General features: G+C 43.4%; 1 protein-coding gene across 1 annotated transcript in view; it reads right to left on the bottom strand.

Moving 5' to 3' along the window:
* Window positions 1-27642, bottom strand: part of LOC119174683 (uncharacterized) — a 44817-nt gene that overhangs the window by 12202 nt on the left and 4973 nt on the right. The window contains exon 2 of the mRNA XM_075895257.1: window positions 24426-24497. Within this exon, the coding sequence (XP_075751372.1) occupies window positions 24426-24497 (72 nt within the window). The remainder of the gene's footprint in view (window positions 1-24425; window positions 24498-27642) is intronic.

Genomic DNA, 27642 nt, shown 5'->3' with positions numbered 1-27642 from the left:
TTTATTCAAGGTATTAATAATTAGGTAATCATGTTAGTCCACTGAACACGAATATTGCTAAACGTGTTTATTGTTAGGAAGGGCATAAAAGATGTACCTCAATTATGTCAAGTAAATACATCATAAATTGTTTGAATACCCGACAAGTTAGGTATCATTATGATTAAAAAAATATATGAACTTGTCTGATTCCGCGATGAGCGTGCTCTTCACATATATTGGAGCGACAGTTTTTGATGAGCACTTACTTTCAACGAATTTCTCAGCATAGGGAATTAATTCTCATCAATGAGTAAAGACGACGTCAGCAGTTTTCAAGTTTTTGCCAAGCAAAAAGAAAAAAGAACGTATTAGGTTTGTCTCAGATAATTGTATTCTTCTATTCGCTACATTCGCTAGAATCAAACTTGTCACAGAACTAACCATTCCTGATAGTTTAATTTTTTTAGGCGATCTTTCACTCGTCATGCCACGTAGAAGCTGTGTTCATTACTAAATCGTGGCCTAAGTTGTCATCAGCTCATTGTGACATCTTCAGACCTGTTATTAGAGCTCATTATTTGATCCCGCTACCATTGATTATCTGTGCTCCCAATCAGGCCCCTTTACGCTTTGCGTAATCTTGTTCAACGAGCCAATCCCATCGGGGGATCAGAAGGTCGCAGCTGCGTCACGCGTAATTACAGTTGGCAAAATTTACGAGATCAGACCAAAGTAGTGTATGCTTTCAGACGTTGTTATTAAGCCCCAACTCAGATATTCCTGTTGGCGTGTGTCTTGGGCAAATTACTTGGTGTTAAGTAGAGCGCCTTCCTTTCACAAGTTTTTTTTTTTTTGTGTGTGAAAGAGAATCAAACTTTAAAGCAGCTCTGGAGACAAAAAAAAAAATGCCGAAGCTTGCATTGAGCTGTATGCCACGCGAACTTAGAAAAAGTGAAAGTGCGCGATTCTCAAGACTAATCTGCGCTATTTGCTCAAGGCCTTATGAAGGTGGTGAGTATTGCTTCAAGGTCGTTGCTAGACTTTAGCTAGCAGACGCTAGGTTGCCTTTACAATAATTCTCAGTGCAGAGAGGTTCGAGTAAGACAGGACACGACACGGACGTCCCATTTCCAGGGACCGTAAATCGCGCTGAAGCCGAGCGTTCGCACCCTCTCATACAGTCACAGACACGACATGGATGTGCCACTAGAAACAATCTCGCGTTGAAAACAAGCGCTCGTGCCCCTCACGGATCTACACGCATGTTGTCTTTGATGTATATGCCTTCCATCGCTTCGGAGTCCTCTCGCAGATGCCAATGCATTTAACGTCTCCTATGATGTTAAGCTAACAGTGGGAGTAGTTGGACTTGAGCCTAGTCAATGTCTACGCCACATACCCGTTTATTGACCCTGATAAACCTGATACGGCGAACAGATTACAGCACCTTGAGCAGCTTTGCTGTTACTTTACATATATTGAAATAAATATATGTTATACATATATGTATTGGTATAATATGTATACATAAAATATAGGACTGTTTTATGTATAATAATATAGGTAGTCACACAGGACAGTGCATGTTCGCTTTCCTTTCGAAGCCACCCCTCTTCTTGAAACGCTTGTTCTCACCATCGATTCGCCCTGCTCAACTTTTCATTTTCATGAAAAAAAGAAATGACATGTGCGTAAGTGTACCCAGAACATAGTTTTAGTACACATTTTGATATTTTTTTTTCACATAGAGCGCACCATACGTTATAAAAACGTCTTTCCTGACAATCTATTCAATTGTCTTACTGCTTACTTGAACCCTTTGTGGATATAACCTGTATCAAAAAGGACAAGTGATAATTGTTTCGCTTTGAAGGAGTTAGCATTTTGTAAAATGGTAACTTGCAACAGTTTTTTTTTCTTTTTCGAGATCTTTTTGATGTAGCAAGTCTCAACAACAGGCCTTTTTTAATACCTTATCTTTAGGCTCTACCTAATTATGTGTCTCTGAAAAAAAAAACGACTATGGTGATACCTTGTCTACATAAAGTGCCCGTATGATAAACAACTGGCGTCTGTTGCGATTCTCGCAGTGAAAATTGCTTGTAGCGTGAAATTCCCAATTTCTGTGACACACACAAGCGCTTATAATGATGATAGTTTTCTGATAACCCATTCGTGACACATAGCCCTTCGTTGGGCTATCTCTCGCAATGAGTTTTAGTGGACCAGTGATGATTTGCGGGATTTACCCAATGATTGGCGTGTATACCCGTTAATAATACCCACAATTGTTACGATGAATCCTGGACATGATGTCTCAATCATTCACTGCTAAAATGAATATGAGAGATGCGATATCTTTTCAACAAGCTGCCGCAAACCTTTAAATATGTACTTTTCGAGTGGCCTGCGTGGAAATTTGAAAACTAGCTCGACGGATCTCACATGCGTTTGATCATGATGAAATGAATTTTATTGATTAGTATGTTATCTCGAATACAGTTATAACCAGAAAAAGTTGAAAGTTTATGTTTTAGAGCGAACGAACGATGGCACACCATATTCACATATACCCTGAATGCTTCGTCAAATTTTCATGTAAGATTTGTGGTAATTTTCGACGAAAGATGCCCTAATTAGTAGACTGTCATTGTAAAAATGTGTACAAAATTTATAGGCAGACAAAAGGAAGCAGCTTTGTAAACACCACCATGTGATCGAAGGTGAATGAACATACGAGAGTGTAATTAAAAAGCACCAATATGTGCATCGTCTTCTTATAAAAGGTGCCGGGTATCAGACGAATGAGACTTACCCAGCGACATCAGCCTGGCATATGTTTACCTGCGGTTATGTACACATTACTTACAGTTTAGTGTGTGGTTTCACTGAACCTGTAATTACGTGCCGGCAGCTATGCCCAGTACCTCTGTTTACCTACAGGTTATATTTTAACTAAAAAAAAGTAAGCCAGATAGCCTAAACCTTTTTCTTTTCTTTTTTGTACTTTATCTCACTTTCTTAAAAACAAGAAGCACGTGAAACGTGTTTGAACTCTTTGAGACTGAGAACCGGACAAGCTGGTATTAATTCTTGGCGAATACAAGCAAACATGTTGTATCCAGACGTCTGTTGCAACCAACCTCCCTCACTCCTCAATAGTCCTAATTCTATTCCCGCCGTTTGCTTATGTACGCCGCATACTGTTTTCGCAAATCTCAGCGCTTACGTCAAAATAGTCACTAGTCATGCCAGAAGCTCCATATTTTAAATCAGCACAATGAAACTCACAACCGCGTAACAGAGACGAGTACAAACCCAGTGTTGTGTGGATTCTTGATTACGAGAAATGCTCCCTGCGTGTATCGTATCGTGTTTACTTTAAAGAAAGTGAGACCTCGCCGCACTGTATTTTCCGTAAAGAAACAAGGTTTAGGGCGTGTTTACTTTGAGTTTACTGAAACACGCTATTTGAACAAACAGCCCGCGGACGCGAAGCTGACATGGTGGCCCGAACTAACGTGGTCACTTTCGCTGTAGGAAGAGTCGTTGGCTACGCCGCAGAATTTCTGGCAGTGCGCGTCGGTCTTAGCGGAAACGAAGCTTTCATTTGAGGTTAAACACCACTTTACTAGGTGTTTTTGGTTATTTACGATCGAGAGATTAACTGGTTCAACTTTCTGAAGAACAAATCTTCGGCTTAACTTCGTTACCTTGGTTTTATTCTTGAAGCTCTCCGCAGATGTTAGCCTAGTTTACTTGCCTGGCTTGCTTTTGTGGCGTCGCGAGCTATAATGTATACAATAATTACGTGTAAACACAAATACCTATATTTACAAATCAATGAGCTATACGCAAGAGAGTCATTCATTGTTTTGTGTCCAGGTTTGTACTCTTTAAAGCATGGCCAGGAGTCAAGTGTCTTACCAGGTGCCCTCACTGAGTTGTTGAACAACAAAAAATCCACAACGTGCGCGTGAACTAAAAGCCGAATACTCCTGTCTCTCAATCTCTCTTAGCGGCTATTGGCATGTACATTGAGCACGATCTTTTATTGTTCAACAACGCACAGAAGACAAGAAAGGGTTGCTACGCTATACTTGCTGGGCATAAAGTTGTAAGTTTTAAGTTCTAGGTTCTAAAGTTCTAGGTTCTAGGTTTTTTTAGAAAAGTTTAGCGAGCGTTGGGCCACAGTGCAATGAATACAGTGAACTAGCCTATACCATGAGCTCGAGGTGGTTAAAGGTGGGAAGTAGACAGGAAGCGCAAGCCGTAAGAAAGTGTGCGTGTGCCTCCTCTCGTTCAGCCCTTGAAATGTCCGCTGGATGGCGGTGCTTCTGAGGAATATATGATGAAAAGATGCGAGATGGTGGTACTCGGAGTGTTGAATAGGTGGACCAACCGACACACAGACAGATGCATGGACGGACGAGCGGATGGCTGCACGGATGGATGGGCGCATGGACGGAAACAGGAGCGGATGCATGGACGAAAGCAGGGACGGACACACACATGAACGTGCGGACGCATGAACAGACACACGCACGGACGGGCGGATGGACACACGGGCAGCCACACAGACGCACGCATTGATGCACGCAAGCAAGAACGAATGGACGGATGAATGCTTCGCCCCACTATCCATCATTCACTCCGTGGATATGCTGCCATTTTTTTTAAAGGCAAACTTGGCTAGAAATTGACTAACTGAAGCTGCAGACCACGCGAAATATTGACGAGCTGATGATATTGAATTGATGTGCTACCTTAGTGTGACCAATTTCTGCTCGGCAAAAAAAAAAAAAAGCACCTACTTCACGGTCGATATTTTGTTACTTTAGGACTTCACCCCCATTTCCCTCTTGCCCCGTCTCCCTTTTCTCCAGCTTCAAGGGGCCGCTCATCAATTCAGCCGATCCATAAAGGGTACACTAATTGTCCATGGCTTAGAACCACTGATTCATGGGGAGAAAACCATCTAGGCCTATTAGAGGCGTGATTAGTTTGTCAGGTTAGGAACGACTATCACATGAGAAAATTCTGAATTACTGAAGGATGTTGTTGTTAACTCTGATTTAAAAGCCGCAGACCAGCCAGGGAAAGGCAACGCATCGACAGCGATAGCAACGCATTTGAGGACTACACATAGTATGATTCATATTTGCAAGGTTCTCACGGCTTGATTTCATGTAGTTCTCAAGTGGAATATCCATTATTATCGCTAATAATGAGTCTCCGGGGTAACCTGGTGATAATGTTACCTGTTTATGTGTGGGCACTGGATGTCGCAATATTTTACTTAATCATAGGATAACGTTTACCTCACTTTTTGGGGTTATTTAACCCAGTTCAATGACATATAGATTGGAAATACATCATTCATTACTATCGTCATGAGTGTGACGCCTTTCGAGTGGTAAGCAATTCATACCACTTGCGACATTTTGCACATTAGTCTGGTGCACTTAAAGTGAGACCGGGGAGCCTGAATATATTTACCGATGTTGGATATTTTAATAGAACAAAGCTAACAGGGTCGAACTAAAATCTTGATCATTCCTGTAGATGTGTGTCTATATATGTGTGCTTATTCTCAACGTCAATGTTGGAACCGACCCTCCATGCGTATGTAGGCACCAGTTACCTATGATAATTAAGGGGTTTGTTGATTATGAAGACATAACAATGCAAACTGCGTGATTACGAGATCACGGTGAACGAAACAGCAGTTGTTCTCACTTCCAGTTACACAATATTTGCTGTAGTTGTATTTCAGTAAAGCAGCGATGTCAAGTACATGCCATCGCTGCTTAAAATAATTAAAATAATTAAAACAGGCTCATTCAAGTAGGTGAAGCTATATTTGCGTAAAGAACTACATTTTTTTTAGTAATGCGCCGAAATTAAGAGTAACCATAACCAGAAAGGTTATTTGTGCCCTAATCGCAAGGTATTTTGTTTATTCAAGCTATTATTAATTGGGTAATCATGTTAGTCCACTGAACATGAATAATGCTAAACGTGTTTACTGTTAAGAAGTGCATAAAAACTCGTATCTCAGTTATCTCAAGTAAATACATCATGAATTGTTGGAATACCCGACAAGTTAGGTATATTTATGATTAAAAATTTATGTACTTGTTTAATTGCGCGATGAGCGTGCTCTTCTCATATATTGGAGCGATAGCTTCCGACAAGCACCCACTGTCAACAAATTTCTCAGCATAAGGAATTAATTCTCATCAATGAGTGAAGACGACGTCAGCAGTTTTCAAGTTTTTGCCAAAGAAAAAGAAAAAAAAGAACGTATTAGGTTTGTCTCTGATAATTGTATTCTTATATTCGCTACATTCGCGAGAATCAAACTTGTCACTGAACTAACCATTCCTGACAGTTGAGACTTTCTGAGGCAATTTTTCCGCTCTGCATGCCACTTAGAAGCTGTGTTCTTTCAATTTGCTTAAAGCCTAAGTTGTCATCAGCTCATTGTGACATCTTCAGACCTGTTATAAGAGCTCATCATTTGATCCCGCCACCATTGATTATCTGTTCTCCCAATTAGGCTCTTTTGCGCTTTGCGTAATTTTGTTCAACGAGCCAATCCCATCGGGGGATCAAAAGATCGCAGCTGCGTCTCGCGTAATTGCAGTTGGCGAAGTTTACGAGATCAGACCGAAGTAGTATATGCTTTCGGACGTTATTATTTAAACCCCAACTCAGATATTCGTGTTGGCGTGTGCCTTCAGGGAAATTACTTTCCATTAAGTAGAGCGCCTTGCTTTCACAAGTTTTTTTTTTTCTTGTGAAAGAGGATCAAACTTTAGGGCAGCTCCGGAGACAAAAAAAATGCCGAAGCTTGCATTGAGCTTTATGCCACGCGAAATTTGAAAAAGCGAAAGGGCACGATTCTCAAGACTAATCTGGTTAATGCTATTGGCTAAAGGCCTTATGAAGCTGGTGATAGTTGCTTCAAGGTCATTGCTAGGCTCTAGATAGGAGACGCTAGGTTGCCTCTACAATCATTCTCAGTGCAGAGAGGTTCGAGTATAACAGCACGTATATCTACAGACATGACACGGATGTCCAATTTCCAGAGACCGTAAATCGCGCCGAAGCCATGCGTTCGCACCCCCTCATACATTCACAGACACAGCGTGGATGTGCCACTGGAAACATTTTCGCGTTGAAAACAAGCGTTCTTGCCCCTCATAGATCTACAGGCATGTTGTCTTTGACGTATTCGCCTTCCATCGCTTCGGAGTCCTCTCGCAGATGCCAATGCATTTCACGTTCCCTATAATGTCACGCTAACTGTGGGACTAGTTGGACTTGTGCCTTATCAATTTATACGCCACATACCCGTTTATGAAACCTGATATGGCGTGCAGATCACAGCACTTTAAGCAGCTTTCCCGTTACTTTACATATATTATAGTAATATGTTATACATATATGTATTGGTATATTATGTATACAAATTATATAACACTGATTAATATATAATAAAATAGGTGGTGACAAATGACAGTGCATGTTCTGTTTCCTTTCAAAACCATGTTTTTTTTGTAGTGCTTGTTCTCACCATCGATTCACACTAACCTGCTCAACTTTCCATTTTAATGCAATTATGCCATGTGCGTAAGTGTACCCAGAACGTAGTTTCTGTACACATTTTGATTTTTTTTTCACATATCACGTACTATACATTATAAATACCTCCCTCCCGACAATTTATTCATTTTCCTTACTCCTGACTTGAACCCTTTGTGGATGTAACCTGTATCAAAAATGACAAGTGACAATTGTTTCACTTTGAAACAGCTCGCATGTCGTAAAACAGTAACTTGCAACAGTCCTTTCTTTTTCGAGATCACTTTGACGTGGCAAGTTTGAACAAAAAAATCTTTTTAATACCTTATCTTTAGGTTGTACCTAATTAAGTGTCTCTGAAAAAAAATGACTATAGTGATACTTTGTCTACGTAAAGTGCTCGTATGTATGCCTTCTGGTAAACAACTGGCGTCTGTTGCGACTCTCACAGACCCACTGAACCTGTGAAAATTGCTTGTAGCCTGAGATCCCCAATTTCTGTGACACACAGAAGCATGTTGATGATAGTCTTCTGATAACCCATTCGTGACACATAGCCGTTCGTTGGGCTATCTCTCGCTATGAGTTTTAGTGGATCAGTGATGAGTTGTGAGATTTACCCAATCAGTGGCGTGTATACCCGTTAATGATACCCACAACGGTTACGATGAATTCCGGACATGATGTCTCAACCATTCACTGTTGGCATCAGTATGAGCAATGTGACATCTTTTCAACGAGCTGTCACAAACCTCCAAATATGTACTTTTCGAGTGGCCTGGGTGGAAAGTTGAAAACTACCTTGACGAACCTCACGTGCGTTTCATTATCATGAAATGAGCTTCATTAAGTAGTATGTTATATCGAATATAGCTACAACCAGAAAAAGTTGAAAGTTTAGGTTTTAGAGCCAATGGACCATGGCACACCATATTCGCACATACCCTGAATGTTTCGTCAAATTCTCATGCAATTTTCGTGGTAATTTTCGACGAAAGATGCCCTAATCAGTAGATTGTCTTCGTAAAAAGGTGTACAAAAAATCATAGGCAGACCAAGGGAATCAGCTTTGTAAATGTCACCATGCGATCAAAGGTGAATGAACATACGAGATTGTAACGAAAAATCACCAACATGTGCGTTGACTTCTTATAAAAGGTGTCGTGTATCAGACGAATGAGGCTTACCCAGCGACATCAGCCTATAGCATATGTTTACCGGCGGTTATGTACACATTACTTACAGTTTAGTGTGTGGTTTCACTGTACCTGTAATTACTTACCGGCAGCTATGCCCAGTACCTTCGTTTACCTGCAGGTTATACGTTAAATAAAAAAGAAGCCAGATCGCTGAACCACTTTTCTTTCCCTTTTTGTAAACTTTTTCTCACTTTATTTTAATTAGCACGTGAAACGTGTTTCAACTTTTTGGGGCTAAGAACTGGACAAGCGGGTCCTAATTCTTGGCGAATACAAGCAAACATCTTGTATCCAGCTCTTCTGTTGCAACTAATCTCGCTCACTCTTTATTAGTTCTAATTCGATTCCCACCGTGTGCTTAAGTGCGCCGCAAATTGTGTTCGCAAATGTTAGTGCTTACGTCAAAATAGTCACTAGCCATGCCAGAAGCTCCATATTTTAAGTCAGCTCGAGGGAACTCACAACCGCGTAACAGAGACGAGGACGAACCCAGTGTTGTGTGGATTCTTGATTACGAAAAATGCTCCCTGCGTGTATCGTATCGTGTTTACATTTAAGAAAGTGAGACCTCGCCGCGCTGTATTTGCCGCAAAGAAACGAGGTTTAGGGCGTGTTTACTTTGAGTTTGACTGAAACACGCTATTTGAACAAACAGACCGCGGACGTGAAGCTGATATGGTAGCCCGAAGTAACGTGGTCACATTCGCTGTAGGGAGAGCCGTTGGCTAAGCTGCAGACTTTCTGGCAGTGTGCGTTGGCCCCAGCGGAAACGAAGCTTTCATTTGAGGTGAAACTTCTTTTACTAGGTGTTGTTGGTTATTTACGATCGATAGTTTAACTGGTTCAACTTTATAAAGAACAAATCTTCGGCTTAACTTCGTTACCTTGGTTTTATTCTTGAAGCTCTCCGCAGTTGTTAGCCTGGTTTATTTGCCTGGCTTGTTTTTGCGGCGTTACGAGCTATGAAGTATACAATGATCACATGTAAACACAAATACCTACATTTACAAAACACACAGCTATACGCAAGAGAGTCATTCATTGTGTTGTGTCCAGGTTTGTACTCTTTAGAGCATGGCCAGGAGTCAAGTGTCTTACCAGGTGCCCCCACTGAGTAAACTGGTGAAATATAATGCCGGCGCTGCGCTTTCCCAGCCAGTGGCGAGGGGAACTCATTCAGACATTGTGCTCTTCTTCGCTCTCGCCCTGCCAAACCCCCTCCTGAGCATTGTGTCTCCCCTCACTCGACACACTCCTCCAAAGGCGGCGTCTTTCGTCATCGCTAATTTGTAAGCACAGGGTGCCCAAGAGCCTATTTCAAATCCTTCTTGGGGACCTTCAACGCAAAAATTTAGGTACTTTGTACTCTACTAAGGGAGCGCATATAGCCGTCCTGTTACGCGTGGTGCAAAAAAAGCATTTCAATGCAGCGCTGATCCATCTTTGACGATACTGGTTACTCTAAACTGTGCAAGCTTATACCCAAAACGGCCGAACCCAACCGCAACAACCACCAATGTTGCTCAAGATTCAGCGTTCATACTTATGCAATTGTAAATTAAAAAAGCAATAATTGCGAGTATCTGAGCCACCATGACAACACGAATATATTCTGTGTGTGCGTCTTTTAATAGGAAAGGCATACATAAGTCCTTCTAAGGACTGTAGCGTTTATCACGCTGCACTGACCATGCAACGCTTGCAAGAAAAGGCAAGTGTTTTCAACGCTTTGCTAATGGCGGGTGGTGGCACCTACCCGCCGTCGCCTTGCTTTCTACACCTTATAACCTTTGAGACGGGTGCGCACGTGCGTCTCAGACCCGCACGCTTTGTTTTTCAAGCTAACTACCAGATAGCGCTCATGTCTCACGCGTGACGTGACTTTATGCGCTCGTTCGCCTCACTGCACGCTCGAGGCATTCTAAGGCAGCACCTCCAGAATACCATTCACTGACTTTCTTGCGCAGAGCATCATATAAACGTTTTCTTCAGTCTCTCCAGACGCAAGACTATCGTCTTCCTACGACATTTGCAGATTAACGTGCAGATATGGGGCCAATAATGTTTTACAGATCACGTAACCGCGTGCTCACACTGCGATTTCAGGTAATTCAGGGGCATCTGGGAAACTTATCGACCTATGAAATGAAGTTTTTTTGACACCGTAAGATGCAGGCCATTAAAAGAAGCTTTAAAATTTCTGCATTTGTTCAGCTGTACTATTGTTACTTCAACAGTGCTTTATTGCAACACACCGCACAGATGCTGCTTTGCCACGGGGAGAAAAGGTGCTACGCATCTCCAAATTTAAGCCACGTTGTGTGCGTAGTGCTGCTTTCAGAACATGTCGGTATGCTCGCAATTAAATTGTGATAAACAACTCGTTTGACTATTTGTTGACATCAAAGCTACATGTTATATGACAGCAACAAAACCCTACCACCACATTGTTGATTGATATATTTGTTTTTAGTATACCCTGATTAAAGTGAGCGTCGAGCTATGTGTGGTCAAGGTTTAACGCTACAGCGTTTAAGAGCTCGTTTCACAGATATTCTCTTGCTGGCATCGGTGTCGTTGGTTGGGGGCGAAAAGTCAGTGTTGTACAAGGGAGAGGGGGAAGGAAAGAAAGAAGTCTTTGGTTTGAGTGGGCATCGAGCCGACAACTTATGCACGTCAAGCAGGTGTTATACCACAGTGCCACAGCCGTTCTCCAAATTCCTTCAAAACTAAAAAATTGGTATGAATGTTATGTGGTGCGAGGAGTGGCGTTAACACATTCAATATTATGTGGTGGAAGAGCATCCCACCAGGCATCAAAGCATGTAAATTGTACAGGTGGTGGGCTACAACGCCCATCAATAATAAAGCACACCGGTATAATTATTTGTTGTCATCAGAAACAGTACCTTTGTTTCTAGTTTCTTTTCTTTTTCTTTCTCTCTTCATTCCTATTTCTCTACTTTTCTGTTTGTTTCTTTCTTTCTTTCTGTTTCTATATCTCCCCTCATTCCTCTTTTTTGTTATATAGGAAGTTATGCCTGCGTTGCGTCAAGCGACAGCCGAAAAAGACTGTGCGCGAGCTCCTAAAATGTACCGCACTTGAAACTTTGCTCACGCCCCGTCTGGTGTGTTTCCACCTGGCTGGCTAGACGCGTTCTGGGGCAAAAAATTCAAGCCTCCCAGTCCTGTCAAATGCATACTGAAGAGGCATGACTTGAGGGATATGATCGTGGGATTTAATCATGCCTGAAAACCAATCTCGGAAATTACGAAGGTGGGGCGACCCACACTGCCAGAGTCTGTGTTCAAGTGTGAATTCATACATTTAGGGGCGAAGCTCCTTAGGATGTGGGCCTATCTATACTCCGATGGTGTATGTAGTCACCGGTGACACACACCCAAAAGAGCGTTCCTTAGAATGTCCGCTGGATGGCAGCACAATGAAAAGATGTGAGATGGCTGTACTTCAAGTGTTCACTAGATAGACAGACGGACTGATGGACGCACAGACAGACAGAGAGGTGGACGCATGGACAGACAGATCGGGGAACGGCCGCACGGACGGACGAAAGAACGGAAGTACGGATGGACGCATGAAGGGATGCATGGAAGGATGGATGCACCGACGGTCACACGAATGGACACACGGACGGACGCATGGACGGACGGAAGTAAGAACGAATGGGCGGACGGAGGCACGGACGGACTTGCGAACGCTTCACCCCAACAATCATTACTCACTCCGTGGATATGCTGTGATTTTTTGCATGAATTGTATCAGCAACGATTTTGGCAACCTACCACAAAAATAAGTATTTCTCGGTAGTTAGCCCTTCTGTACTTATTTTCTTTATTGCACGAGATTGAGCTATGACAATAATACATATTGTGTGTGGGCGTATAGTCCATGAAGTCCAAATGAGAAATACTGCAACGAATGCAGCGTGCATAGAAGGATCCTAGCTATAGAGCAACGATGTAAGAACATAGTACTTGACGCTTTTTTTTTTCAAATAACGCGTATTTTACTGCATCGGGCTGACGAACAGTGAGCGCGGTTGCTGTAAACTGAAACAATGACATCCCGCGAAACAAAGCGCTGTTGCAACGCGCTACTGACTGTAGTGCGCTAATCGACACGTGACCGACTGTACCATTTACGCGTTCTCTCGTTTGCGTCATCTTTCCACGGGGGGTAATTGTGTACAACGCCGTGAAGCGTAATCAATGCCACGCCTTACTTCAGCATGTATTGTTCTCCGTTGCCAGGTTGTTAACTGCGAACCACTTCTTTGCGTACTGCAGGTATATTTTGCATCTATCTATCTATCTATCTATCTATCTATCTATCTATCTATCTATCTATCTATCTATCTATCTATCTATCTATCTATCTATCTATCTATCTATCTATCTATCTATCTATCTATCTATCTATCTATCTATCTATCTATCTATCTATCTATCTATCTATCTATCTATCTATCTATCTATCTATCTATCTATCTATCTATCTATCTGTCTATCTATCTTTCTATCTATCTATCTATCTATCTATCTATCTATCTATCTATCTATCTATCTATCTATCTAGCCATCCGCGTCTGAATATCAGTGTCCCCGATTAAATCGAACTTTTCGCATTTCAATCAAGTATTCTACCACAGAGCCACGCGAGGTCTTCACTATGGAAAATTATACTATTCAGGCGTAATGTTGCCGAAACGTGAAGTGTGTGGTTGCATTGTTGACTATGTAGTTTTATAAATTCGACATAAGTTTACAAAACACCTTCCATCTGCATGCTTCGCATCCCGTCGATTCCCAAGGTACGTGGGGTCGGCCAATTTTTGTTTGACTCTGCGCTGGCATCGGTTACGTGAAACTCCCATGCATCGTTTATATAAACGTTGCGGGGTCACAAATGTAATAAATTAGGTCACCGCTACTCGCATGGTATCATGAGTCTTACATCCTTCCGTTTCATTACAGGGATATGATGTAAAAATTGACCAACCATCGCTGCTTTGCTTTGAGTCCAGATGGGAAGTTCTTCTAAAGCCTCAATTCTTCCGATGCAGTTTTCATCGACGCGGCTGCTCACGATTTTCACGCTTGCATTTGGCTTGCAGGGCTGCCGTGATTACGTTTATGTGTACGCTTCAAGATGCACCCTTTTATAAAGACGCAGCTTTACGAAGAATTTTTTTACCATAACATGCGCATAGGATTCTTCAATATGAGCTCTTAGCAAGCTGGTACTAAGACTTACTGAACAGTAGTAACGAATAAGAAGGTGAACTCTGAATTGACCTTCAAGGAGTGATGACGACTAAACACAGCACTGAAGCGTAATAGAAGTTCATAATGCAACATATTAAAGCGAAAAAGTAGATACATCTTTTTCAAGTCAGGACGCCGTATTCGTATCCCCACATAACCAATAACCGTTGCGGAAATAAGAACTCGGGCTCAATGTCATAGTTTACCTGAGCTCGCTAAATTGCTTCCAGCGCAGAATTCCCAATAGTAATGTTTCATGAGAAACAAGTGCCTATGCTCAGATTAAAACGGAGCGTCAGTCGGAGCAACTATTGCCATTCCAAGTAGGCCGAAACATACTTTCTTTTGTTACTGCATTCGTAAACAAGTGTGTTATAGCACACGACCACTAAAGCTTCTTGAGTGTTGTGAAAGATTGTCCTACCACATTTACTCGTCCTGCTAAGAGTTAAGGCAATACGTTTTATGACATATGATAGGTAAAGCTTTTATTCCGCTTATAGGAACTGTCGCTTAGGGACTATTGCCGGTGCCTACGTGAGACTGAACCGAGTGTGGGACACTGTCACGTTCCGTAGGACCAAAATAAAGTTATTTTCCTTTCTTCTTTCCTTCGTTCCTAATCTCAAGAAAACAAGAAAACGTACCAGGGAGAGAGAAAAGCAAATGAAAGTTAGCGACGTTAATGATGTGGCACTCGATTAGCTAAACTCACAGAGGAGGTGGAATGAAATGAAATCAATAGAAAAACTGAGAAGGAAATTGGGGAAGACTAATACTTCGCATGCATATCAGTTTTCCCCACGCATAAGCCGATTTCAAACTGCGAACTCTCACCGCGTAAGGTTCGACTTGAACTGTCCTATAAAGCAGACTGCAATCGTTATGTTAAGGAAAACTGCATGGACTGGGTTCTGGGTGTACATCACTAATTACAGCATGCGGTTCCACTTTGACTCTCCTATGAGCGAGGTTGCAACGCATGATGTTAAGGCAGGCTTGCAAGGCTCTGGGCCCGGGGTATCGCAGCGTATGGTCCGGCTTGAACTGTCCTATGAGTTGGACTATTGTACATAATGTTTAGGAAGGCTTTAAACAACTGGATCCAGGATTTTTACTGCTAATACTGCGATTCCAGTTGATGGGGTTGCGTTTCCCGGTATAGGAGCACGCACATTGTGCCTATCATTGAGGGCTAGGCAAGATGGTCATCGGGACACTTGTAAAGTTCGCTACGCTACGCTAAAACAAGATTAAGAGATGACGAAAGATAAGACGGTTGCCAGCATGCGTCAAGTTCGTGCGAAGTGAAACGACAATAATTATGTGTTCCTGGCACGTCGAAGACAAAAGAAAAAGCTGGAGAGGAGCGAAGCATTTGGGAAAGGGTGTTTCAGCGCCAGTAAATTGAAACCTGAAGAAAGGTGATGCATGCCGTGTTTATTTTTCTTTTAAAGGCGAAGCTCCTTCGGGTGTGGGTTAGTCCCACGTCCGTCGCAGTAGCCACCCCTGCTTCTCCCGATGGCGAAGCAGAGCCGTGGGCGCGTTGAAGACGCTTGCACTCGGCTTCCTTGGCTCGCGTCTCGTCGGTGGCGTTGGAGTGCTCGCTGCGTCCGTCGTAGCCACCCGTAGTACCCCAGGTGGTCAAAATTTCCGGAGCCCTCCACGACGGCGTCTCTCATAATCATATGGTGGTTTTGAAACGTTAAAGCTCACACATCATATCAATCTTAGGCGTCGTAGTCGTAGTGGCAATACATTGCATGGTAATAAAAACGGTATCACAGTATCCATGGAGGGAATGATGCTGAGTGGGGCGAAGAGTCCGTCCGTGTGTCCTTCCGTGGGTCCGTCTGCCATTCGTTCGTCTGTGCGTCCGCCCATGCGTCCGTCCATGCGTCCATCCATCCAGTGGTCATCCGTGCGTGCGTTCGTGCATCAGTCCTTCCGTGCTTTCGTGCGTTCATCCGTCCATGTGTCCGTTCGTGCATGGGTCCGTGCGTTCGTGCGTCAGTCAATTCTTGCGTCCATTCGCGCGTCCCTCCGCTTCGCCCCCCTCGTGATCATTCAGCTCGTGGATATGCTGTGATTTTCAGGAGCGAAGCTCTTTAAATCGGCACCCATTCGTCCCTCGTAGTAGTAGTAGCAGTCGTAGTGAGTAACCAGTCTTACATTTTGACATCCAAGGTGGTGTTGGTGAGAGATATCATCTGTGCGTTCTTGAACAATAAAAAATTCGCCACCGCGCGTTAATTATAAGCCAAATTCTCCTGTCTTTCATTCCCCCTTAGCAGCCATTGGCATGTACATTGAGCACTATCTGACAAGAGAGGGTTGCTACGTTATACTCGCTGGGCGTAACCACCTTGGTTTTAGAAAGGTGTAGCGAGAGTTGGGCCGCAGTGCCATGAATACAGCAAACTAGTATATACCATGAACTCGAAGTGGTTAAAGGTGGGAAGTAGACACGAAGCGCAAGCCGTAAAGAATTAGTGTGCGTGTGCCTCTTCTCGTTCAGTGCTTGGAATGTCCGCTGGATTGCGGTGCTTCTATATGAGGAATATAATGAAAAGATGTGAGATGGTGGTACTTGTAGGGTTGAATAGGTGGACTAACGGACACACAGACAGATGCATGGACGGACGCACGGATGGCTGCACAGAAAGATGGACGCATGGACGGACGCAGGAGCAGATGCATGGACGAACGCAGGGACGGACGCACAGATAGACGTGCGGACGCACGAACGAACAGACGCACGCACGGACGGGCACATGGACGCACGAGCGGTCACACACACGCACGCATGGACGGACGGAAGCATGAACAAATGAACGGACGGATGTTTCGCCCCACTCTCCATCATTCACTCCGTGGATATGCTGCCATTTTTTGTTATCATTTTTATCCCTTCTCCTCATTTTTTTCCCTATTGCCCTATTTCAGTTCCCTACAGCCCGAACGAATGGGAGCTTAGGCTCGAAATATGTCGTCGGCTACTGTATGTCATCGGTTCGTAGGATCAACTGTACAGCTTGGTGTAGGGCCAACTGAGTGGTGGCATTTACCAAAATATTTTAACGCGTACCCCTTTTATGATGGACCGTGACTACGTGACGCACCAGGATGAAAGGTGATGCCGAAAAGCGAGACCCTAGATTGCTTCGTACTAAAAAATTCGAAGCCCCCCCTCCCCTCCCCTAATATCCTCGAACGCCGAGGTTGTGGCACTCGCATCTTGACGTTAGTGTGCCGTAGTGTATTTCTTGAATTGTCTTTACCAGCTGGGGTGGTTGCATTTCGATAGTGGTCAAGATGAAAAACATTTGTAAAACGAGAGAGGTGGACTAACGTAGGAGCCCTACATAATTGTTGGAGCCCCTAGTGCGGGTCCCCATTGGTCGAAGCCGCCAGTTTGGCCTTCTTGACCAAGGCCTTTTGAGCCAAATCTGAGCAACTCAATAGGACCACCTCCCAGTCGTCTCTGGTAGTGATTTCGTGACTTTGAGACGTTAAACGAAAAGTATTGTAATGGGGATTACAAATACACGAGAGAGAGAAACAAGTGTATTTGCAATATTTACACGTAGGTGTGAGACACTAGGGCTGCTAGGATCTCGCGCGCCGAATACGCTTCTTCTTCATCGATGTGTCTATGACGGCGGAGCCATGCCCACTGACTCGTAACAATAATATTATTATTATCTCGCTCTCTCTCTCCTCCTTTAGGCACACGTCAGAGTTATTGCGTCACAAGCCAGACAAATGGGCGCACTATAGTTCTGGGAGTGAAGCAGGAGATAATAAAGTTGTTTCACTAAAGAAAAATCAATAAAGTTGTTTCACTCAGGAGAGGAAAAAAAAACGGAGAGACCGCGTGCTGGTTTGTGATGATGGCAGATTTTTTCTTCGCCATGCACGCACTAGCAGTCGGTCTAGACGGCTTCTCTGTCAATACCAAAGGTGCAAACACGAGGGTGACAAGCGCAACAAAGCGCTCCTGTTGTAGACTTCCTTGTCCGTGTCATGTTAGCGATTTAATATCTTTAGATGGAGCATCAGACAGACCACCATAAAGACACAAAATAGAGAAACATTGAAGCACAATCATTGCATCGTTCTGTCTTTGTGACGCAGCATTTTGTCAACAGCATTTATCCTCCAATGTCGAGGCGATCGAGTGGCTTTGAAAGAAAATGAAGCTGTCGCTTAACCCCCCCCCCCCCCCCCCTCGCTGCACGCTTGAGCGGCGTGTGCTATGAAATATCCCGTTTGGAGCGCAGCTGTTCGGGACAGCGTGCCCGCGAAGCACGACTTTATACAAATTGAAAACTACCGCATAAACTCGCGTAAAGGCCGCGCTACAATACGGTGGGCTAAAGTTCTGAATAAAAAACTCCTACGGTGAAAACGAAAAATATGAACAAACATATTAGACGATTTTTTTGAGGTAACCAACTTATTTACCCATATCCCACCTGGCCTCTCATAGTTAGCAGGTATCTTTGACGCCGTGATTGTTAACAAAGATCACTAAGAAAAGTTTTTTTTGGATTTACATCCCAAAACCTGGATATCATTGTGAGGGAAGCCGTAATGGAAGGCCAGGGAAGTTTTCACCATGTGGTGTTTTGGCGTGCACATCTAGTATAACTATAGATAAGCATAATGACCTCTAGCATTTCGCCTAGGTCTGAATGCTAACGCCGCGGTAACATCCAGTCTTGCGACCTTCGCACGGACAGTTCAGTACTGTAATCACCAGACCACAGTGCCTGGTTCAAAGATCATAAGCATAGCCAATGAGCGGAGGAGAAAAAATGGCTTTGATGGTTTAAACTACTATATACTCGGATTTTCACAGTTTGGGTTATGTATATACACATGCGCATATAGAAACACACGCAAGGCCACACATAGAGGGTTGTTAACCCCGTAACATCGCAGCCTCCCATAAAAAAATTCTAGCTGCACCCCTGACAAATATGACTATATACACGAATAAGGAGTAAGCAAAAGGGGCAAGGATGAGAAACACTAGTTGACAGCTTTGCATCGTGCCCGAATGTATAAAAAATTCGTTATGAAAAGCAATAGCGTTTGGTTCGGTTGTGGTGTGCGGTCGTGGTTGGATGTGACGGATTTCGGAGCAATCCGTACTCGCTTAATAAAAAAAAACTATGCCAAATGGTCGAAACCAGAGAACAAACACGCACCTATAGTGAAGGTCGCAACTAAGTGAGGCCTTTACGCGAGCACACACGGTATCGCATCCGAGCAATCCTGGTGTCCCCCGCACAGACACCACTAGACTGCAGTTTGACGTTGCAAGAACTTGGAATGGTCTCGACAGGCAGTCCGCTTCCGCGTCGGCTATCTCCTGCACTTCTTAGGTTGCCTACATGTGATCGCTGTCTCATACATTTCAAAGCTATTGTGTGTGTGGAGGAAAAGGAAGAAAAAAAATTCGCAGCATATCCACGGAGTGAATGATGGAAAGTAAGGCGAAGCATTCGTGCGTCCATTCATTCTAGCTTCCGTCCGTCCATACGTCCGCCTGTGTGACCATCCATGTGTCCATCCGCCCGTCCGTGTGGCGTTTGTTCGTGCGTCCGTCCCTGTGTTTGTCCATGCATCCGCCCCTGCGCCCGTTCATGCGTCCATCCATGCATCTGTCTGTGTGTCCGTTCGTCCATCTATTCAACAGTCCAAGTACCACCATCTCGCATCTTTTCATCATATATTCACTATATAGAAGCACCGCCATCCAGCGGGCATTCCAAGGACTAAACGAGGGGTGGCACACGCACACTTTCTTACGGCTTGCGCTTCGGGCCTACTTCCCACCTTTAACCACCTCAAGTTTATAGTATATACTAGTTCACTGTATTCATGGCACTGCGGCCCAACGCTCGCCTAACCTTTCTAAAACCAAGGAGGTTACGCCCAGCGAGTAGCAACTTTTTCTTGTCAGATAGTGCTAAATGTACATGCCAATGGCTGCTAATGGTGATCGCAGTGTGCGCGTTAACTATAAGCCGAATGCTCCTGTGTCTCATTCCCAATCAGCAGCCATTGGCATGTACATTAAGCACTATTTTTTATTGTTCAACAATGCGCAGAAGATGTTTTCCACCGGCACCATCTTGGAGGTCAAAATGTTGTACTTGTGACACACTACAACGGCTACGAGGGACGAATGGGTGCCGCTATAAGAAGCTTCACCCCTAAAAGGCTTCATTCTGGTGGGTGTTGTTCATTGCGAAACAATGTCTTGGTCTTCATCAGAAAAGCGTCCTTAAAAGGCAGTCCGTAAGCCTCAAAGTGGTTAATTAATGTTGGCTGTACTGAATGCATTGCAATCTGTGGAAAATGGCGACTGCATGAACACCTTCATAAACCGTACACACACAGAGGTCTACGTAAGATTATATCATCAAAGAAGCAAACTCAATCATTTCATTTCTTCTTAGGTCCTTGCTAGCGAAACTCTCAGTTTATTGCTGTATATAAGGAATAAGGCTGCGTGGTAACATGAACCATGCGATAAAAAAATGAGAACAGTATTGTAATAATTAACGATGATAGAGCGATAATAATACCTTCATGAAGACGGAGAGCTTACTAGGGTTTGACGCATGAAAGCATTTAGCAAATATAATGTATGAAACGTTGATAAAAACCTAAGCAATCCATTCATGAGCACTATCCCGGTAGCAACTGATTTGTAGAGGAAGTCTTTTGGTTTTAGAAGAGGAAACCCCCGGGACAGCTTTATGCTCTCCCATAATAGAGTAGTACTCTGAATTGTTAACTATTTTTTCTAAACACATCCTGTGTATTATCAAACTTCTTTGGTTGATTTTATTTAAGTGATGATGAAATACACACATGTTATATATTGCGATGTTAGAAATGCTTTTTTTGGGAGTTTCTACGAAACGAAGTCTCTTCGTTTTAGAGAGTAACGTTTGTTGAAAAATACTCAATTTTTTTGTTGCAGTGTTCATTAAACATGATGTTCACTTCGGTGAAGTTCGGACATTTGCAGCCTACTTAAGGCCCCCTCCTCTTCCTCCTTCGGAGCAACTTCGCCAGCTAGCATATCGAGTAAGACTTGATCTGTTGAATTCGCCCGCATGTAGCAAGCTCATGCTACATTGGGCCCACATGCCACGCCCGACGTTTCACGGCGTGACTCCCCCCTGCTTGTTAGCCTCTCGCTTAGATCACCTTTCCAAAGCGCGTATTACTTCATAAATGGTGAATTTAATAACCGACTATCTGGGTTCTACAGCTGCAGCGAAACAGTCCAGCAGATTCTTTGCGAATGCAGCCGCTTTAAGTACCGAAGTGTAGCACTCTCAGTTGCTCCAAGCTAGACAGTCATCTGCGTAGAGAAATCTAAACTCAAAACTCAAAGAGAAATGTGAGTATGTGTCACTGTTTTCAGTGACTTATCGTGACTTGTCACGTGTATTACTTACTCGCTTTAAAGAGAAACGTTAACTCTCTTTTGTGTGCCACAAAGCTCCGATGACAATATAAAAATCTCTAAAGGGAGTCGTGTACATAAGCAGTCAAGACTTGCAAAAAGGAGTGAAATTACTCCCTGTCATTATTACATAGATACGGCACCACTTCATACAGACATAAACGTTAGTCTTTGTAAACGCTTCAAGTCCGTTATAGAAAAACACGTTCCTAGCTCGTTGAAAGTAAGTATTATGCTTAACAGTGGTAAACTACTGAGCACCGACTAGTTCGAACTCATACGATCATAGGCGTGCGCAGAATTTCCCTTCAGGGGGCGAAGGGGACAAAGGTTCGTCGCAGCAATCACCCCTCTGTATTATGTCAATGTATGTGGCTGAATTTGTATTCCTCCTCCGACTGACCGAGTCTCCTCTCCCTATTACGTACATGCAAGGGCGTATCAAGGTTGGTGGCACACATGGTCCGTGCCTTCCTCTTCTCCCCCGAAATTTTTTTCCGCCATGGCATAGACAGCAAACAATGATTATTTTGAGAAGGTCCCCTCTTAAAATCTAAAAGATTCCGCCCTTCCCCCACTTCCCACAAGAAAGAAATTTCTAGCTACGCGCCTGTGTCTCTGTGTGGGAGTGACTGCGTCCCTTTTTGGTGACCAGGGGGGGGGGGGAGGGGAAGCTGCTTCCACCCGTGCGCGCGACTGTGCACATGTTAACCTGTGAAAGCCTGGCCGCGCTTTTTACCGAGGAGCCGTACCGAATGACACATTCTCACTGTGCCCTGACAATGTTTTTGTGCCTGTTTGAACATTGCGTAAGCGCGCGAGTGTTGATGACTGGCTGTTTTCGGAAAGATGCGCTCCTCAGCATGGCCAGTTTCATCGATCCCTGCTAATTTTCACGAAGGAAACGTATTTGTCTTCATGTTCAAAGACACTTTCTTATGTAATACTTACTGTGTGTCCTTATGTGTCGTTCGCTGACTTTCCTCTTCTGTGTTCTCTCTTTGTTTTTCCTATCTTGCTTTTCTCCATGTTTCCCCCTTCCCGAACCAACATGCAGGTGTTGTTTATATAGGTGGCAGCTGTGAGCCTTTTTTTTTGTCTATTTGGTCTTGGTATTTGTAAGAATAACAATCACTGATGCGGTCATAATTACTTCAAAGTGTCATCACAGACGGTCCTCCTCTTACCCTTTTCCCTACCCCATTTACCCTTCTCAAGGGGAGGGTAGAAAACTGGAGACCTCTAACCAATCCCGCTGTCTCCCTTGCTCTCCTGTCTCTGTTTCTCTCTCTCTCTATTCTATCATACATATTGACGACTTCACTGAAATAGTGCCGCACCAAGAAGCGCGAAACGCGATGTGCATAGTGACAAGCTTACTCACTCGTCTCCAGTGGCGCCACCGTTCTGGCAAAAAGAAAAAAAAATGGGTATCAATTGGAGCCTAGCAACACATCCTTTCAGTCCGACGGTGCCGAGTGGTATACGCCTAATGTAGAAGATTGGGTTCCCGGTTAGCGAACAACTTCTTAGAAAACTTATACCGCGTTGTTTTTTTTCGACTAACCAGTGTTTGTCTTTGCTAAACGAAAAAAAACCTCTGCCCGCCGTATTTGGGCTGGCCGGTCAAGATGTGGATAGAAAAGGCCAACCCGGAACGTTTGCATTTCTAAATGAAGCAGCGTGGCTGAAGCGGGCAAACAAAGGCTTCAACGGAGGGCCATGCATAGTGTTGACTAGGATTGACATGGGAACCTTCCCTCTAAGATGATATTTGTGCCGGATACGAAAAAATGGATCATTTTTCCAACACCGGCCAGGAAAAAAAGGGGGGGGGGGGAAGCGTGGTTTTCTAGCTTTTTGAAATTTTATTCTTATTGTTTGAACCGCGCTATTGTGCATTGGTTCACGTGAACAAAGCACCGCTTTGTCAAACTAAATAGGAAACAAGATGGATAGAGAAATGGCAGGGTTGTTAACTAGTCTGACGTATTCGGTACGCTACCCTGCGCAGAGGATAAGGATAAAAGGATAAATAGGGTTCAAAGAAGAGTAGAGGAAGTGGTGAGCGCGCACATACACACACATAACGTCGCCGAGCAGAGCGGCAGTTTTACGCAGTACACGCCCTCGTAATGAGTCAACAAATAGAACTAAAAAAAACGACACAAATATCAAACGTGGTAACCGCTGTGCCACTTCGCTGCCCAATGCTGCTTATTAGGACTGTCGCTTTCATGACGGAAGGATATTGAAAGCGTGCAAATATGTGCACGAAATGCAATGTATGTTCTTTCAGAAGTTGCGTTGTTTGGCATTTTCATTAGAAGTTATTGTTTACAGGTATGGTGACTCACTTTGGCAGTATATGAAAAAAAATAAAGGCAATGTGCTCTCGTGTGCTCTGGTTTGGTTAACTTCGTGTTTTGTAGTGATGACAAAGTGCATCTCAGAGAAGTTTGAGAAAGAAGCTCGTAGTTGAGATCAGCTCTGCCAGGTGGCTGTCACAATATCCGCTACTCACAAGAAACCCTTCTGCTTTTCCAATAAACTCAATAAATTACTAGTAATGAATTATTCTGGCAGATAATTGTACTTTATCTCATTTAAACTTGTGCTGTGATATCCCAGGCATCCAATATAACCCGTAACTTGAACGAGAACTATTGTAATTGTATCAGCATTATTTTTCAGAAAACTGGAAGTAAGTATTTGGCCATAAGTACTTTGCACAGAAATAACAATTTCACTCATTATTCGTAAAGCTAAAAGTAAACGAAGCACAATATTTTGAGGTACGTATGCAATAGTAAAACGATGCTTACAGACTATAGAACAGATCGTTCACTTCTTTAAGCAGCTTTTTGACTTACCGGTGATTTCAGTGACCTCGAGATTGTCAATGTCATCGCCGTCATGCTCGTCAATATGTGTTTCAGGACATTCTGCACGAAGAGAAAGAATCCAATAAGATAGACTAAGGGTACTCTGCTTAAGATGCATCATACCTATATTTTTTAATGAAAAAAAAATTGTGGCCGTCGACACAATTACTGAATCTTAAATGAATGACGACCATTTCTTGTGTTCTTTTTTTTTATTAACCGACAGGATGTGCTTTAGCAGTGCTTGACGGTCATAGAAATTTTTTCGTCATCGTTGTTGTGTATTGTAATATATTTACCTTGTTATCAGTGTGAGAAGTTTAACCGAAAAAAAAAAAACGGCGTGACTCAATGGTAGAAAACTGGGCTGGCAAGTAGGGTACCCATATTTGAATTCAACAACAACAACAACAACAACAACAACATTGCTTATTTGGAAGAAAGAAATACAGAATTTCTCTGCGGCGGGAGGCAAAGACTAAAAGCTAAAAGCCTGTCGAGGTCTCGCCCCCTATTCACCAAAGCACTCTGCATCAGCGACATATACATTTACACATCAGCAACACACAACTATATACATCGGTTAGATATATCACACACGTTTACATATTTCATTGGTAGAAGATACTGGCATGCCATAGTATATATTTTCATATATTCGAAATAATCAAACATTCAGAACATGCATTTTTTGCATATACAAACAAAAGCACGCATTTTAAAACACGCTTCGTTCCACATAGTATACATTCAGAATACACTGACTACTGAGAAAAAAAAAGCACTGTTGGAATCAGTCCCATTTTAGAATCACAGTAAACGATCATAAAAAATAAACAAAAATAAAACGGACAATTACTCTAACGTGTAAATGACTATGGGCCTACATTGAGGTCAGTTGAAAAAATAAGTGATTTAGGATGAGATTTAAGTGGTTTGGATTGCAGTGTAAAGCCTATATTTGATTCGTGAAGGTTTAGCAACTCAATGACTTTGTAATCAATGTCCTGTTTTCCGTAATTCATCCGTATTTTCTTGGTCTCGGGAGAAAACTTTCTGAAGCCCTATTTCGTTTATATAGTCCGTGGTTAGGAATCCTGTAGTTTATGCCTATGAATATGTTGCATCAGCTTAAAATTATAAACTTTTCTACCAGGCAGAATTTCGTGTTTGACGAAAAGCGTTTCACTGTCTAGGCCCTGAGATAACCTTTATATTTTTCTAGGATACGAAGCACGCGCTTCTGTAAAAGTTATAATATATCATAATTGCTCTTAGTTGTTCCGCATACCAACATTTCATTTAAAAGTTTGAAGTAGAACAAGCTATAATCGAGCGATTTAAATAACCATGAGAGAAGGAGGAATGCGATTTTACTCAAGCATCCTACCGAACGAGCTCGATCTGTTAAGAGGCAATTAACGTGAGGCGTTCATGACAGGTGCTCGTGGAACCAGACACGGAGGAATTTTGTGTACTGGCTTGTTCTAGTGAGAAGGTACACACAATCACGAGCACACTCGGGGAGCACACACAGTCTACAGGCGGTCGCTCAGGTTTGTTGACTTTAGGTAAAGTAGCAGTGCTTTAGTTGCTTTCTGCGCAACTGAGGCAGATGCCCAGGTCCTTGTATCTTCTGCACACAAAATGGACCGGGGTCAAGTTGATTCTAAACCATCCGGAGCTGGCATCGCTGTGTGTCGTAGCAAGCGCAGCTGCACAGGACATGTTCGATGGTCTCTTCAGCTCCGCAATAGTCGCATGTAGGAGTGTCTGCCATACCAATGCGAAAGGAGTACACCTTTGTAAATGCAACACCTAACCAAAGGCGGCATAACAGTGTCGCATCGGAGCGGTAAAGTTGTGATGGTAGCTTTAGCTTGAGCGAAGGATCCGGTTCATAAAATTGACACCTTTGGAAGCTGGTAGACGACCGGAACGTGCGTGTGAGATCTCGAGCCAGCAGGTAAAGTTGTCTTGCTGCATCATTCCTTGATAGAGGAATCGGGACTACACGGGTTCCTTCATGAGCTGAGCGGGCCGCATCATCGGCTAATTGATTTCTGGTAATACCGATATGTCCAGGCAGCCATTGATATATAATATCATGCCCTCGTGCTATAGCTTCATGATGGCAATGTCTTATTTCTTTTACCAATTGGTCATGACTCCTCCTACGCATGGCAGACTGCAAACTCTCAACCGCTGCCTTCGAATCACAGAATATGACCCATTTTCCTGGACGTTCTTGAACGAGATATTGTAAAGCAGCCCTTATAGCAGCAAGCTCTGATGCCGTAGATGTAGTCATATGCGACAACTTAAACTTGATTGTCACTGCTGCAGCCGGAATTACAGCGGCACCTTATAAGCTGCTGGACGAGACGGACCCATCAGTGTATATCTGCGTTCGGTCTAAGTACGACTCATGTAATATTAGCAGTGTTGCTTGCTTCAATGCTACTCTGGAGTGATTGCTTTTATTTTTGATTCCCGGAATTTCTAGACGTACTTGCGGCTGGTCGAGGCACCACAAAGGACATGCCATTCTCGCAGCTGGCGTATATCTTGATGGAATGCGCTTTAGGTGCTTGGCTATGACGTCTGAAAACGTACACGTGGTCTTCCGGAGGGTAGAAGGGCGAAGTGGTGGTCGGGGACACGGCTAGCATGTCGAATGTGCACTCTGATCAATCCACAACTCTATATGTCCTGACCGGATGGTCTTTGGCAAGCATAATTGTGGCATAAGTAGAAGCGTATCGGGGCAGTCCTAGGCAGATACGCAGTGCCTGACCCTGCAAACTCTCCAATGAATGAGTATTGGATTTGCAAGTGTTAGTCAGTACCGGCAAGCTGTAGCGCAATAGACCCAGAAATAGGGCCCTGTACAGCTGTAGCATAGAGGCCACAGAAGTTCCCCATGCTTTCCCGCACATGAATTTCATTATACGCACAATAGATAGCAGTCTCTTCTTCAAGTACGCACAATGTGGGCTCCACGAAAGACTTCTGTCGATTATTATGCCCAGGAAACGATGCGTCCTTGCATATTTGACACTCTGCCCATAAATGTAAACAGGGTATGGCGTCATTGGTTTGCGTGTAAACGCCATCAACGCGCACTTCACAGTTGATATAGTTAGGCCTTGTTTCTGAAGGTAGGCTGTTGTGAGGGTTCCTGCCCGCTGTATTCGTGCACGCA

Source organism: Rhipicephalus microplus, chromosome 5, assembly GCF_043290135.1.
Source record: "Rhipicephalus microplus isolate Deutch F79 chromosome 5, USDA_Rmic, whole genome shotgun sequence".
Classification (NCBI taxonomy): Eukaryota; Metazoa; Arthropoda; class Arachnida; order Ixodida; family Ixodidae; genus Rhipicephalus; species Rhipicephalus microplus.
Note: the sequence above shows the minus strand (reverse complement) of the source record. Positions and strands in the feature narration are given on the sequence as shown.